At 36.6% G+C, this 16,045-nt stretch overlaps 1 protein-coding gene across 2 annotated transcripts in view; it reads left to right on the forward strand.

Annotated features, from left to right (window-relative positions):
- Positions 1-984: 984 nt before the first annotated feature.
- Positions 985-16,045, forward strand: part of tonsl (tonsoku-like, DNA repair protein) — a 63,362-nt gene continuing 48,301 nt past the window's right edge. For both annotated transcript variants that reach the window (XR_015512535.1, NM_001111148.1), the window contains 8 exon segments: positions 985-1,234; positions 1,987-2,082; positions 2,513-2,655; positions 5,595-5,778; positions 9,001-9,130; positions 11,068-11,239; positions 13,979-14,093; positions 15,094-15,239. Coding sequence is in view for 1 of the 2 variants with exons in the window: in NM_001111148.1 (NP_001104618.1) it covers positions 1,210-1,234; positions 1,987-2,082; positions 2,513-2,655; positions 5,595-5,778; positions 9,001-9,130; positions 11,068-11,239; positions 13,979-14,093; positions 15,094-15,239 (1,011 nt within the window). In the remaining variant the exon portion in view is untranslated.

Here is a 16,045-nt window from a genome sequence, read left to right on the forward strand (position 1 = left end):
AGGATGTTTTTTTTTTCCGAAGACCTATGATTTTTCTTAAAGTATAATAATTATAATATGAACATAAAAAATTACTATATAATAAGCAATTCAGTAAACATTATATATTACATTATAAACTAAAACTAATGAAACAATAATTTTTGTTTATTTGTCTTTTATTTAGATTTTTTAAAATTGAAATTTAATTTTATTTAATCATTTAATCTTATGTGTTATTTAATAAATATCCTCCAAACTATGCTTAAAACATTATTTTTAGTCAGTGGTGTTTTGAAAACACTCTCAATGGATATTTCACTTCATTATTAATAGCAACACCTGTTATTGTCAAAATAAATGTTTTATAAATGTAAAGTCTATTCTTCTGATATTTATAACCTCCAGATTTTGATTAATCAATGGAACAGTCAAAAACCACGACATTATCAAAAATAATTAGGTTAATTTTACATCTGCATTGTTTACTATGGCATTTAAAATATAGAAACACCCTGTTGTTAAGTTTTGTTCTTGCTTTTTTAGTATTTTCACGACGTTTTTACTTTTTTCAACAAAAAGTCCATGGTTTTTGACCGAAAAACACCATTGGGTTTATGTGTTATTTAATAAATCTACTCCAAACTACGGTTAAAACATAACTTTTTAGTCAATTTCGTCGTGTTTTAACACTCCCAATGGATAGGACACTTCATTAATTAATAGTAACACCTGTTATTATCAAAATAAATGTATTTGATGTATTATAATATTGGTATATAATAAACACTTTGGGCATACTGATAATAAAAAAGTAAAATATTAGATTTCTAACCTTATAACGTGAAGTTTCATCGGCATATGTGGATTTATAAACTGATAATGAACATTTTTGTCTGAGAAACTGAGGTACAGTGTCCTTCTCAAGATGGCCTCTCGATGTTGACAAGAGCATTATGGGAGCCTACTGACGTTGCTTTCACTGACCAATCAGCGTCTTGCAATGTTTCCGCAGCAAGAACTTTGGCGCGCCGCTTTGAAAGATTTACCTTATCAATGAAAAAAGACGATCAAAAGTACTGATCAGCCTTTTAAACCCGATTTGAAGAGATCAATAAGGAGATTTGTTATAGCACTACAGCTGTGCACGCGGGCGTAGTGTTTGTCAATCATCAGATGCCCTTAAATCTGTGGTAAACTGCTGTAGCGATCCTGCTGAAAGTGGACAGGATGACGTCCACAAAAGAGATCAAGCGTAAGTTGTAATTTATAATAATTTTGTATTAATCAGTTCAATATCATTGTTTTATTGCCATTTGTTTTGAAAATCTTAGTGAAAATTTTTAATTTTTCAATATTAATTTTAATGTATCTCACAACATCCAGACATCTTGTTTGTATGTTTGTTTACGTTAACACTTATAACGTTATGTCAGTTGGATTTTTTTGTCTATATATAATCTATTTACATATTTATATATTTAAGGGCTTATTTAATATGATATTTATTTTATTTTTAAATTTGGATAGAGTTTATGTTTATTTAAACCGCAAAAATTATTAAATTAAAACGTTATTGAAAATTAAACTTTACAAAATGCGTATGTGTAAACTATGCACGCATTTTAAATTATTTTAAGTCATATATCTTTACCTTTTATTCTGTGTTTATTAGCGTAATATTTATTCAATAAATTAAATTATTTTATTAAATGTATAAAACTATTAGTGATGAAATTAAACCTTATATCATATATTATTAAAAACGGACAAAATATAGTTTTCTGAAGAAAACCGTAAAGATGTAAAATGATAATTACTTTGTATTTAGTCATACTTGGTACACGGTAAATCGTAAATAGTTAAATTTATAGTTATATAATGTTGTAGTTCAGTAAAATAAGCATTATTGTAAATAGGTCTGTTTTTAAGAAAATGTATAATTAGCAAAATTATTATTATTAGCATGAGCGCACAAGCTACATTCATCTCTTCATGTGTGTGCAGAACTGCAGAAGGCCAAGAGTAAAGCCCAAAGCAGCAATAACCTGAAAGAAGAAGCCAGTTTGTGCAATCAACTGGGGGAGGTGTACGCTAAAACAGGTAAAATGGACTTAAGCACTTAGTACATTTAAAGGGACCAAATAATTAAAATTTCCTCATCATTTAGTCACTTAAATGTTTCCAGACTTGTATGATTTGTTGTCTTCTGTTGAAAACAAAATAAGATTCTGAAGAATGTTGGGGAAAAATTAGCCATCGGCATGCATAAAATACTACTGCTGTTTTTTCCCCCAACATTATTCAGTATATTTTTCTTTATGATCAACAGAAGAAGCTCAAATGGGTTTAAAACAAGCGGAGGATGAGTGAATGATGACTGAATTTTCACTTTTGGTTAAACAATCCCTTCAATAACAATAATCTGGGCTCTTAACCCAAACCCTAAAAGAGTTGCTCTGTGAACGATCTTCTTGATAATTATCTGCATTATTATGTATGAATGTATAGATAATCAGACTTGTTTCCCTAGGTGACTATCAAGCTGCTATTGAAGAGCATCGACAGGAATTAGCGTTGTCTGAGATTTTGCACGATGTGATTGGATCTGCTGTGGCCAATAGAAAGATTGGAGAGTGCTATGCAGAGCTGGGAAACATCGAAGCTGCACTGAAGGTTTGGAAACCTACATTTGCATTTATGCATTTGGCAGACAGTTCATCAGTTCTTGCTTTCTCAGGGAATTGAACAGAACTTTGGCATTTCTAGCAACTACTATTTAAGCTACAGGAAACGCATGCATGTATTCGTCTTAGTGGCGGAAAAATGACTGATCTAAAAATGTGGTGCGAGAAAGTATTTGTTTGTAAAATATGAGTTAAGTAGTACTCAAGAGTAGTTAGTATTACGCTGTGAAATTAGTTGACTGTATACTGTATAAGTAGGGCTCGTACGGGTGCTGGCAATCCTGGAAAATGCTAAATATTTAATATAGTGTTTTCAAGATAAGAAAAGTGCTTGGATTTTAGACAAAGTGCTTGTACCTGCTAGGAATTGAAATTGCAGAACTCAAAATTACGACCGCTTTGGTCGCATATGCGCCCAAAATTTTATCTATGCGAGCTTCACGTAGAATGCATATTTGCACTTAAAAACGGCAAACATAGCGCTCAGGAATAGTTTAAAACAGTTGTAATGTCAACTTGCTGCAGTACACAAAGCCTGCAATGCTTGCTCCGCCTTAAAGCTCTTCTTATTGGCCCACTGCTCTGGAAATGAACATGAATGGTTTGGTTAATTTCAGCTGTCAATCACTCAGTTCAGATGACAGAGAGCTACTGCCGCGAAAATGTAAAGGTTTGGATACGAGAGAATGAAAACAACAGTGACAGACTGTGTTTTAGAAACAACCTAAAGTTACTAATAATGGCACATCTGATCAGTGATCAAGTGGTGAAGGTTAATTCACCATTTGCACTTTTCGAAGAGTGGATAAATGAAGTTTATTTATGAACTAGTTTCGAGAGGATCATGTGCTTATGATTGATACAGCTGGCCCCGAGTCAAGCTAATGTATGATTCACCAATCAGGCGATTCCTAACTTAGTATAAATAACCTTGCATCTTGCCTTGAAGAATTCCCCCTTCCACCCCGTCCCCTCCTCTTTTTTCCTTTATAGGGCAGCACGGTGGCCCTACAGAATTCCATTCAGGTGGCCTCACAGCAAGAATGCCTCTGGTTCGGGTCTCAACCCAGCCAGTTGGCATTTCTGTGTGGAGTTCATGTTCTCCCAGTGCTTGTGTGGGTTTTTCCCGGGTCCTCTGGTTCCTCCCAAAACATGAGACATAAGTAAACTGACTAAATCAAATCAGCACCATAGTCAGATTCCACCAGCAGCTCACCCTCATAGCAATCCTTAAGCAGCAGGATTGGGGGTATATATATATATATATATTAAACAATACTAAACGAGAAAACAGTGGGTGTGGCTTGTTTTTTTTCTACTGTGAGCTGATTGGATGTAGTGAAGTAGGCATTTCATTCTGAAAGATTGGGAATGGGGTTTAGGGAGAGTTTTTACAACCTAACAGACTCTTTCTCCTCAACATTTCTGTTTGTTGTCAAAACTGACAGCTGGAGGGGCGTGGTTAAGGGTGTTTGCCACGCCCAATAACTCAGACAGACATAATCTGAGAATTGAACTGAAAACAAACAGGAAGTGCATTTTCAGATTTCAATTAAAGATTACAAGGGCAAACTATTTTGTTTTCTTAATGACATGCACTGATGAATTGTTCATCACAAAACTTGCAATGTGAGATATGTTGGACTATTTCTCACTTGCCTTAGTCCACCCCAATTCAATAATCGGTCAGGAGTCAATTAATCAAAATCAATGAATTTATTTATCGAGCATAAGTGAATAAAGCGAAGATCAGGATCCTGGGCTTTTGAAGAACCGTCAGCCAAGCAGTCTGGATGTCCAAAAGCTCTCGAACTCTTTCGACTCCCTCCTTTTATCCATCAGCAGCGTTCAATCTTTTTGGCTACTCCTCTAATCAGTTACCCCCAATCTCTATTGTTGCCATCAGCTGTTTTCAGGCAGAATCATCTCTCAAAAGTCTGTGGTCTGCACACAGAGATACCTCTGCACACAGAAACAAAAGGGCAGGTGAAAGTATCACTCCTCCTTGACATACTTGACACTACTGACATCTGGGGTGCAGCAAGCAACTGTAGCAAAAAATCATCAAAGCACAGCTGAGCATCATAACTTCCTTATAGAATTATCAGGATAATATCAATTTTATTAAATTTTATTAGAGCAGTATAAAAATGCTGCATCTACCACATCTGCTTTTCCTCCTAGTCCTGTCTATGAACTCTTGACCTGTGTATGCACCCATCTAGGGGAAGCCCTTTTGCAGATCTGTCTCCAGCCAGCACCCACACACAGCAGCAGTTAGTTAGAAACGCATTATAACGGGTTAAGTAGAAGTACGCTATATCAGGAGACATCATCATATCTGACAAAAACACATATTGTAAATAATGAATAGTGAGGCAAATGGGAGTATATTCCTCCAATAGCAAAAATATATCAAAAGAAAAGAGTGATTAGTAAGACAATAAAGCAATATTTTCCTCATCTGCTCCAGTTCTCTTTTCTGTGTAGAAAAGTCACACATCACAGCTGCAACCCAGACAGGGACTTTCTGCAAGACTTGTCTGTTACAGATTTAGTTATTTGACATTATAGGTGTGAAAAGTTCCTGTCTCATTCTAAGGTCAAACAGAATGTCTCATCATATCACTGCGTGGACTCATTAGATTATTATGGTTCAAGCAAACACGTATACATATGCAAAATAAGCATGAGCACATGTATATAATTCAAAAGAAGCATTAGACTGTAATTTTATTCCTTCAGTTAACAAAACCATATGGTTAGTTTTGATTTCATGTGTACTTTAAGTAAAAGTATGGGTTTTAAAAACTACTTAGTAAAGTTCAATTCTTGAGAAAGACTACTTAATTACAGTCATTTGAGTTTTTTAATTTGTTAGTTCACACCACGGATTGGTTCGTAATTCTGACACTCTTTCTCTTTCAGCACCAGAGGCTTCATCTGAATCTGGCTCGATCTGTCCATGATGCAGCAGAGGAACAGAGGGCTCTGGCCACTATTGGACGGACATATCTGTTCCTCTTTGACTCTGACCAATCAGCAAACAGCTTGAAACATGCTGAAGATGCATTCAAGAGGAGTCTGGCCATCGTAGATGAGCGCCTTGAAGGTTAAATCCTAATATAAATTAGCATGTGACTAATACGTTTCAAATTATAGTCTCTCTTCAGGTTTCTGTGTTTCCATTGGGTCGTGGAATTTCTGGAATATTGAAAGGTCTATTTCAGTCATTAAAATTCAGGAAGTTTTTAAAAAAAGATTTTGTCATGGAATATCAGGGATTTTTATTTGACATTTAAAAATTAATTTTCATTCATACATTCATTTTCTACCCCTTTTCCGGGGCCAGGTTGTGGGGGCAGCAGTCTTAGGAGAGAACCTCAGACTTCCCTCACCCTAAACACTTCTTCCTACTCCTCTGGGGGGGATCCCCCGAGGCATTCCCAGGCCTACCGAGAGACATAGTCACTCTATCGTGTCCTGGGTCTTCCCCGAGGCCTCCTCCCGGTGGGACATGCCTGGAACACCTCTCTAGGTAGGCGTCCAGGAGGCATCCGAAACAGATGCCCGAGCCACCTCAGCTGACTTCTCTCGAAGGGAACATGAGCTTCTAACCTCATCTAAAAGGGTGCGCCCTGCCTCTATGGGAAGGAAACTCATTTTGGCCGCTTGTATCTGAGATCTTGTCTTTTCAGTCATGACCCAAAGCTCATGACCATAGGTGAGAGTAGTAATAAAGATTGACCGGTAAATCAAAAGCTTTGCCTTTCTGTTCAGCTCCTTCTTTACCACAACGGATCGGTAAATCGACCGCATTACTGCTGCCGCTGCACCAATCCGCTTGTCCATCTCACGCTCCATCCTTCCCTCACTCGTGAACAAAACCCCAAGATACTTGAACTCCTCCACCTGGGGTAAGGACTTTGCTCCAACCTGGAGATGGCAAACCACCTTTTTTCCAGTGGAGCACCATGGCCTCGGGCTTGGAGGTGCTGTTTCTCATTTCAGCCACTTCACACTCGGCAGCAAACCACCCCAGTGCATGCTGAAATCCATGTTCAATGAAGCCAACAGAACAACATTGTCTGCGAATAACAGAGATGAAATCCTGTGGTCCCCGAACCGGACCCCCTCCAGCCCAAGGCTGCACTTTGAAATTCTGTCATGAAAATTATGAACGGAATTGCTGACAAAGGGCAGCCCTGCCAGAGTCCAACATGCACTGTGAACAAGTCTGACTTATTGCCGGCAATGCGAACCAGACTCTGTTCATAGAGGGATGAGACAGCACTTAACAGAGCGCCTCTGACCCTATACTCCCCGAGCACCCTCCACAGAATGCCACAAGGGACACGGTTGAGTCCCTACCACAAGACACATGCGGACCGATTGGGCATTCTCCCATGAACCCTCGAGCACCTTGGTGAGGGTATAGAGCCAGTGGCGTAGCGTAAAATGTGGAGGCCCCCCTGCAGGGATCACTGACGGGGCCCCCTGATTAGGCGGGGGGGGGGGGGGGGGTTGGGGGTGTTGAGAGACAACACGGGGAAGCGATCACAAATTGAGGAGCGGAGAAGGGAGGCGGGGTGGAGCGACAACGCGGGGAATCCTTCACAAACTGAGGAGCGATCACAAACCGAAAGCGGCGAGAGCGTCAAAGTAGCCAGAAGTCATTAATTTTCAATGAGAACCGGCAGCGAGAAACAGCGCGGCGCCTCTTCTCCGGTGTGAGCGTCGAGGAGAGTTGAAATCAAGTTAACTTTATAATATGAGCTATGTCGCGGTTCGGCGGCAAGCAATCAGAATGAGAGGTGTTCAGAGAACACAGACCTGTGAACTTTGGTTCCGACCACAGTTGTTCCCAAGAGTTTGATTATTGCGGTTACCGAATTTACAATTATTGTAAATCGCGACGACGCGGGGCCCCCCCGCGGTGCGTGCACGTCCGCTCCGCCACTGTATAGAGCTGGTCCAGTGTACCACATTCTGGACGAAAACTGCATTGTTCCTCCTGGATTCTAGGTTCAACCATCGACCGGATCTTCCTCTCCAGGAGGATATTTGTTTTCATTTAAACAAAATGTAAATTCTCTACACATATCTTGTTTCTTATTGCATAGTTTCACTCGTTTTGCCTATTGTTACGGCTAGGCTATGTTTTCTGTGGCTATTTTTTTTCTTTTCCTACTTGTCGTATGGAATTCAATTAAATCATATGCAGTCTTCAAGCTATGTTAACTTGGGGAAAATTTGAAAGGACATTTGAAGAGCTTAAAATGACCACTCTAAAGACTGGGTCTTAGACAGTGTGAAGTGTAAAGTGAGTTATGCATTGGTGCTCTCATAACTGCTGTTAAGTTAATGAAAAATTATATTCAAGCTATTTAGAATCATTTAAAAGCATAACTGCTCTGTTTTTCTTTTTATTATAGGCCATGGAAATTCAGCTTTTTAGTCAGTAAAAGTCAGAGAATTGGATATTTGGCTAAGAGCTGGAACCCATAAGTTTGCTCTACAAATAACCCATACATACTGCATAGTAAAAATTGAGTGAGAAACATATTTAGCTTTGTGCTTTGTTTTTTTTTATCTGGCATGAATACACACTCCAAAAAAGTAACTTGTTGAAATATTTTTTTTTGGACAACTTGTTTTATGTTCAATCCTCTTAAATTTGTTCGGTCAATTTAATCGATTTGTGTTGGGGCAACATGAATGAATTGTGTTGTGTGTAACCCTACATTTTTTATATAGTGTAACAATATACTTGGTATTTTAACATGACATTAGTATCACAAGCATATCTGTGGCCAAAGCTCCTTTGAGTTCACTATTTTGTTTTTCTATTTTTTACGTCCTAGAGTACAGTAATATTCAATATACTTCTGGAATATTGCTGCAGAAAGTCTTATGAGTTTTTTAAGGTCATTCGTGGTCTGCAGAAAGTAATTTGTTAATCCTAATAATTTTCTTTTTAATATTTGGTGGATGCATTATGAGGAGAATAATAACAACATGAATAAAAAATTCACTCAGTGTTTACAGTTTACTAGAACTTACTCTCATTATTCAAGAAATGCATTATGGGACATAGGAAAAAGGGGTAAAGCTTTAATAATGGCCCATTAGTGTTAGTTAATTTATTTACCAACACAAACAAACTGTTAGTAATACATTGATTATGGTATTAAGTAATCTTTGGTGAAGTAATTAATGTTATTTAAGTTAAATATCATTAGTTCATGTAACAAGCACAACATTGGATTTTAATAATGATCTGGTTGTTTGTTGTATAATCGTTTCCCTTCCTCCATGTGATGTGTTTCTGCAGGTACTGTCTCCCCTCGAGAGATCAGTGAAATGAAGGCTCGTCTGCTGCTCAATCTGGGCTGTGTGTATGATGGCATGAAGGAGCCGCAGCGCTGCAGTGACCTCATTCGACAGAGCATCTACATCGCAGAGTAAGGAACTTTTGGCACGATATAAGCACTGTCGGTCCAGTTTTTAGAATATTTTAGAATTTAATGTTAAAGGGATTTTTCACCCACAGATGAAGATTTAATCACACTCAAGTGGTGCTAAAGATTTGAGTTTCTTTTTCTTTCTGCTGAACACAAGAAGCTTTATTAAAGAATGTTGGAAACCATTGACTTCCATAGTAGGAAAAAACTTACTGGGGAAGTCAATGGGTACTGGTTTCTTCTTTAGTGTTCAGCAGAGGAAGGAGATTTTTCATGGTGGCTCAGTTAATTGCCTCACAGCAAGAAGGTTTGAGTATATGTTTGGCCATTTCTGTGTGGAGTTTGCATGTTGGCATGGGTTTCCTCCCACAGTCCGGTTTGGGTGTTTCCCAGTAATCGGTTGCGGCTAGACAGGCAAGGGGATCTGCTGCGTAAAACATATGCTGAAATAGTTGGCGGATCATGCCACTGTGGCTCCCCTAATAAATAAGGAACTAAGTCGAAGGAAAATGAATCTATAAATGAATACATTTTCTATATTCATATTTTTAGGAAAACTGTGATACACTAACATTTTATAAAGCTAATAGTAATATGAAAATCATATGAATAAATAATATACCTAGCATACTTCCTGATTATATTTGTGTTGTAGTAAATTTTTTTTAAAGGTGTAATTTGTTGATTTCAAATGTAAATTATCATTATTATTTATTTTTTATTAGAATGTGAACATCATAAAGGCATGAAAAAATGCTGACGGCAGCAAAGAGCATAGAATCACTAAGGCTGTGTCCGAAATTGCATACTTAGTTTCATACTATAGACCTTTTTCATGGCTGCTGCATGGAGGGCGCCATAGCGACCAGCGTCTTCCGGTAGAATGCTAAAAACTTCCGTTTACAGCGTGTACTACTGGTAATTGCGCTCCGAAAATGGGTTTCAATAACGTTTTTAATGGATAACAGATGTTTTTTTTGTGACACACAACTTAGAAATGTGTCTGTTAAAGCCGTTATAATCTGTCACATGTGGTTTAGGCACGTCAGAAATACGAGAAAAACGTTCTCCTAGTTCACGTGTCTGCCGTCAGAAATACAGTGTGTTTGTGCGTTCCCGGCCTGTCAGCTGTTAGCTCAGCGGCTCTTGAACACACACACACACACACACACACACACACACACACACACACACACACACACACACACACACACACACACACACACACACACACACACACAGAGAGAGAAAGTGAGAGAGCAAACCAGAGTTGGCATGAAACTTAACAGGAATGAAAGTCGTGCAATTTACAAAAATGACCAATAAAAGTCTGTTATTGATACTCTGCTGGCTGATGTGCTGTTTATTCTAATCGCGAGCCGTTTGTGTTTTATTTTGTGAGTTGTTTTTACCACGGTTTGTGTTTTTCTGTCATTTCGAAATGACACTAGCCTATGTTTTCACTTTGTCACAGTTATTAAATCTGTGTGTCAGTGGCACAGTACAGGCTACGTGTGTGTGTCAAACATTTTGGTGAACTACATTTGTTTGGGGTGGTTATATATTTGAAATAGAGAAAATGTTGACTTTAGCGATGACAAGGCTTCATTTAAACTGCAGAAGATGCCGTCTGACAACTAGGGGAAAATGCCTCACAGCAGCAGTTTTCCGTCCTATTAGATCGCATTTCTTTAAATGATCAGTCCAGGAGATGGTGCTGATGGACAACAGTATTAGTTCAAAGAGGATAAAAGCAGGTAAAATAGATTAAAACTATCGTTTCAAAGCTGTCCAAATGTGACTGTTTACACACATCAGCTGCCGACCGGAAGTTCTTCGCATTCTCCTTGCGCATACATGCAAAGCATAATGGGTAATTTTGCGTTCCAAGAAAAAGGTCTATACAGTACACTAACATCTGACTTATTTTCTTGCAGGAAGAACAACCTTTTAGAAGATCTGTATCGTGCCAACTTTAACCTGGGCAGTATTCACTTCCGAAATGGGCAGCATTCGCGTGCCATGCGCTGTTTCGAGCAGTCCAAAGAATGTGCTCGTAAAATGAAGGACAAGTTCAGTGAAAGCGAGTGCTTCCATAGCATCGGCAAGGTGAGGATCAATCCACATCTCCAAACAGCAGCATGTTGGTCAGCATTCCTGGCTCTGAATCCAAAACACTTAAAGTCTGAATGAATCAGAAGCTGCAACCGTTTCTTTTCTTATTGTGACTCAGTTTCTAGAGAAACAGAATATTAAATGATAAAACAGTGGGCGTGGCTTGTGCTTTCTACTGCAAGCTGATTGGATGCATTAAAGTAGGCATTTCATTCAGAAAGTTCAAGGGTTTGGGGAGTTATTAAAGCCTAACAGACTCCTCCTCCTCACCATTTCTGTTTGTTGCTGACAGTTGGAAGGGTGTGGTTAAGTATGTTAGCCACGCCCAATACCTCAGACAGACGTAATCAGAGAATTAAACTGCAAACAAACATTTTGAGCTTTTAATTCTAGATTACAAACGCAAACAGTTTTTCTTCTTAATGACATGCACAGATGAATTGTTCACCACAAAACTATCAATGTGAGCTAACAAAATCAATATAGTTAGTTTTGATTTCATTTGATGTTCACATTTGCAGTCAATTAGCAGTAAAGGGCGTGTCTACTTACTATAGTGGAGATAAAAGGGGCGTGGTCTTGTGTTATGGGCATGTATGTGTCAGCGCTTTTGAATAATTAACATCTTGGGCAAGATTTTTTTATCCTGTTCACACTGGAGGCGAATAGATTAAATTGAACTGTATCTGTTTTGAACTGAAATTCTGAATGTATCTAACATACTAAAGTGTTGCTGAAAGTTTGACTTGTTCAAAAATTGTATTGCTGAAATTACTTTTCCTTTTCATCCACATCAATCAGCTTTATTTGACCCAGTTTATGAAATAAAAGTTAAATAAATGTGAAATAAATAAAGGTTAATTGGTTTAAATTGGGTAAAAAAAACATTATTACTTTTATCACCATGCTTCCACATTCGATTGATTACATGAAGAATAGCAAAACATTTTTTGGATTATAAAATTATTTTTAAAATTGTTATATTACATGATTGCAAATATTATAATTATATATAATAAATGATGTATTTACTTAAAAGTGTTGTATTGTATGCATGTATAATTAAATATGCACTAATTTGCATACAATTATTGCACAAAAATCTGAACAATAGATGAAGACGATAGTTTCCAAATTCTTGTTTCTTTTCTTTGGACAAATTCAAATCAAAGGCTCTACTCCAAAAAACAATCACCTTCAAAAAAATATATATACAATGTTTTATATAAGCTGGTGAAGTATTAATAAACATGCATTTCTGGAAAAAGTCTTTAGAATATAGATATAAATAATACTGCAAATTTTGGTGTAATCAAGTGCAGCTGAAATGTTGATTTATGGCTCGGTTCAAGAAAAAAAAATAAAGCAAATACAGTTGAAGTCAGAAGTATTATCCCTTCTGAATTATTCGTTCCCCCCCCCCCCCCCCTTATTTTTTCTCTAAATGTATTTTAATGCAAAAAACTTTCAACACATTTCTAAACATGAGTTTTAATAACTAATTCCTAACACTCCATTCACACGGGGCGTCGGCGTCAACGCTTCCCATTCACTTTGAATGGGTGACGTCAGGCGTTGCCGAACTGCATTGTGGATCTGTCGGCGCCACTTCAGAGGCATTGCTCGCTGCAGAACTTGGGACTAGCTCAACTTTTTAACCGCCGACGGAAGCGTCAACCAATCAGATCGCTGTATGCAAATACACTAGCTCAGACAGTGGCCTATTGCTGACTGAATTTCATTGGCTGATGCTGCTATGTCGATCGCTTACGACACGCCTTCAGTCAAGCGTTGACGCTGAAGCCCCGTGTGAATGGGGCGTAATAACTGATTTCTTTTATTTTTACCATGATGACAGTACATAATAGTCAACAAGATATATATATATTTTTTTTTTCCCCCAACTTTATTTATAGAAATTTTCAGAAATTTACAAATATCACACATTTATAATATTATTGTACATTTTGACATAGAGAGAGAGAAGTAAACAAGGATCTAAATGATTATGACAAGTATTAACCCCAGATATATTTATATAAAAAATAAAAAATAAATAAAAATTAAACAACAACAACAGAAGAAATAAAATAAAATAAAATGCCAACCAACCATAACAATTGTTTATACACCAAACTAAAAGCCTGGTCTTGATGTCACATGAGATGTCACACAGCAGAGAAAAATGTCAAAATTAACTATCATCCAGTATGCAGGGAGTATACATTTCCATATATTCAAGGAGAGAGCCCCACATTTTATAAAAGTTTTTAGAAGAACCTTTCAAACAGTGTCTGATTCAACAAGATATTTTAAAAAATGCTAGTATTCAGCTTACTCGTACTGCAATTTAAAGACTTAACTAGGTTAATTAGGGGACTGATAATATTGACCTTAAAATGTCAAAAACTATTATATTTATTCTAGCCGAAATAAAACAAATAAGACTTTCTCCAGAAGAAAAAATATTATCAGAAATACTGTGAAAAATTCCTTGCTCTGTTAAACATCATTTGGGAAATATTTGAAAAAGAATTCACAGGAGGGCGAATAATTTTGACTGAATGCACTGTTAATAGAAAACTGAATACTCAAACTGTTTAGATGCCATAAAAGTCCATTTGTGTTTTCTTTCCAATAGGCTGAAAAAATGTACCAAAAAAAGTGAGCCATGTACCTGCAGTGTCCTCCCTTAATGTGTGTTTATTCACTGTTTTGTGTGTGTGTGTCTAGATTTTGCTTCATCTTGGTGATTTTGCGGCGGCGCGGCGTTCTCTGAAGAAAGCCTTCTGTCTGGGCTCCCAGCAGCCTTCTGATCGCGAGGCCGTCAAGAAAGATTTCAGACACGGTGAGATTAAGAAGATCTGTGAGCGACACTCAGCATCAGTTGACAGATTTGAGCAGATCAGGAGATCTAAGAGCGGTTTATCTCTTAAAGCTGCAGAGCCTAAATCTGAACACTGATCTGAGCTTAATGGAGAGCTTGTAGTTGTAAAATGCTAAGTCAAAGCACTGTAGTAACAGCGTTAGCTGACAATCTGTCTGATAAAGAGTGTTTCTAATGGTGGTTTGTGATGCAGGTGAGTTGCCTTGACAAACCACCCGTAGAAACACTGCTCTCTCTATATGCACCGAACACTTTTCTTAAACTCCATCTTACAAGGACTCAATAAGTGTATGTATCACAAATCACTTACTTTTTCAACCTTAACTACATATTTTGCACAAAATATTGCTCAATATTGTTCTGTTTAGTGTAAAAGTACTGTATAGTTAGTCTTGGGTTATTTGTATAGGTAACTATTTAAAGTATACAGTTGAAGTCAAAATGATTAGCCCTTCTGTGGATTTATTTTGGTTTCTGTTTCAAATATTTCCCAAATGATGTTTAACAGAGCAAGGGAATTTTCACGGTATGTCTGATAATATTTTTTCTTCTGGAGAAAGTCTTGTTTGTTTTATTTCAGCTTGAATAAAAACAGTTTTTAATTTTTTAAAAAACATTTTAAGGTCAATATTATTAGCCCTCTTAAGCAATATTTGTTTCGATTGTTTACAAAACAAACCATCGTTATACAATAACTTGCTTAATTACCCTGGTTAAGCCTTTAAATGTCACTTTAAGCTGAATACTAGTATCTTGAAAAATATCTAGTCAAATATTATGTCCTGTCATCTTGGAAAACATAAAATTAATCAGTTATTAGAAATGAGTTATTAAAACTATTACATTTAGAAATGTATTGATAAAATCTTCTCTCCGCTAAACAGAAATTAGGGGAAAAATGTTAAGAATTAAGAAGGGCTAATAATTCTGACTTGACTTGATGAAGAGTGTGTGTTTGTAGCGATCAGAGGATGTCAGCTGGAGCAGACGGCAGCAGAAGTGACCCAGAAGTTTTCCCATGAGGCTTTGGATCTGTCTGAGCAGTTGGGAGATCTGTACTGTAAAGTGGGCTGCTATAGCAAAGCTCTGGAAGCATATCAGACTCAAGTAAGAATATCTACAGCATTTTCAAATACTATTTTTCTTGTTTTTCTTACTTGTTTTACTTTTTTTGTACAGTTTTTGTACACTGGGGGTCAAAATTGTGTTTGTGTGCTCGAAATTTGTATGATTACCAAGGATGAATTTATTTGGTTGATAATACAGTAACTTTTTAAAAACAATTTTATTTAGATGTTTTTTGTAAATTATTTTAGAAGTTATTCCTGTTTTGGCAAAGGTGAATTTTCTGCCTCATTTGACTCTTATGCATCGCAAAGCCCTTTATATTCTGATTTAATGCTTAATTATTTTTAAATATTGCTAATGCCTAGTTAATTATTTTTCTTATAATCATCAATGTTGAAGATGTTTTTGCTGCCTCTGGTTTCAGTCAAACCTTTTTCAGGATTCTTTGATGTACAGTATGTACTATTTAAAAAAGCAGAATTTTTTTTAATAAAAAAGGTGTTGGTGTTTTGCATTATAAATACATTTACAGTCAATCGAAACAATTCAATGCATCTTTGTTTAATAAAAGTATTATATCCATGTAATTATTATTTTTATTATGTTTCATTTGAAAATTGATTGATACTGTTTTAAAGTTTTAGAATAATAAGTGCTGGGCAAACAATTGATCCAAAAAAGTTTGTTTTGACACAAATATACACAGTACACACACTTATCATGTATATATAAATACACACATCCATGCATATATTTGAGAAAATGTTTATTTATGTTAAGATATAAAACATATATTTATATAATAAAAATTAGAAATACATTTAAATATCTATGTAATAAAAATG

Source organism: Danio rerio, chromosome 17 (genome assembly GCF_052040795.2).
Source record: "Danio rerio strain M-AB ecotype USA chromosome 17, GRCz13ab, whole genome shotgun sequence".
In the NCBI taxonomy this organism is placed as follows: Eukaryota; Metazoa; Chordata; class Actinopteri; order Cypriniformes; family Danionidae; genus Danio; species Danio rerio.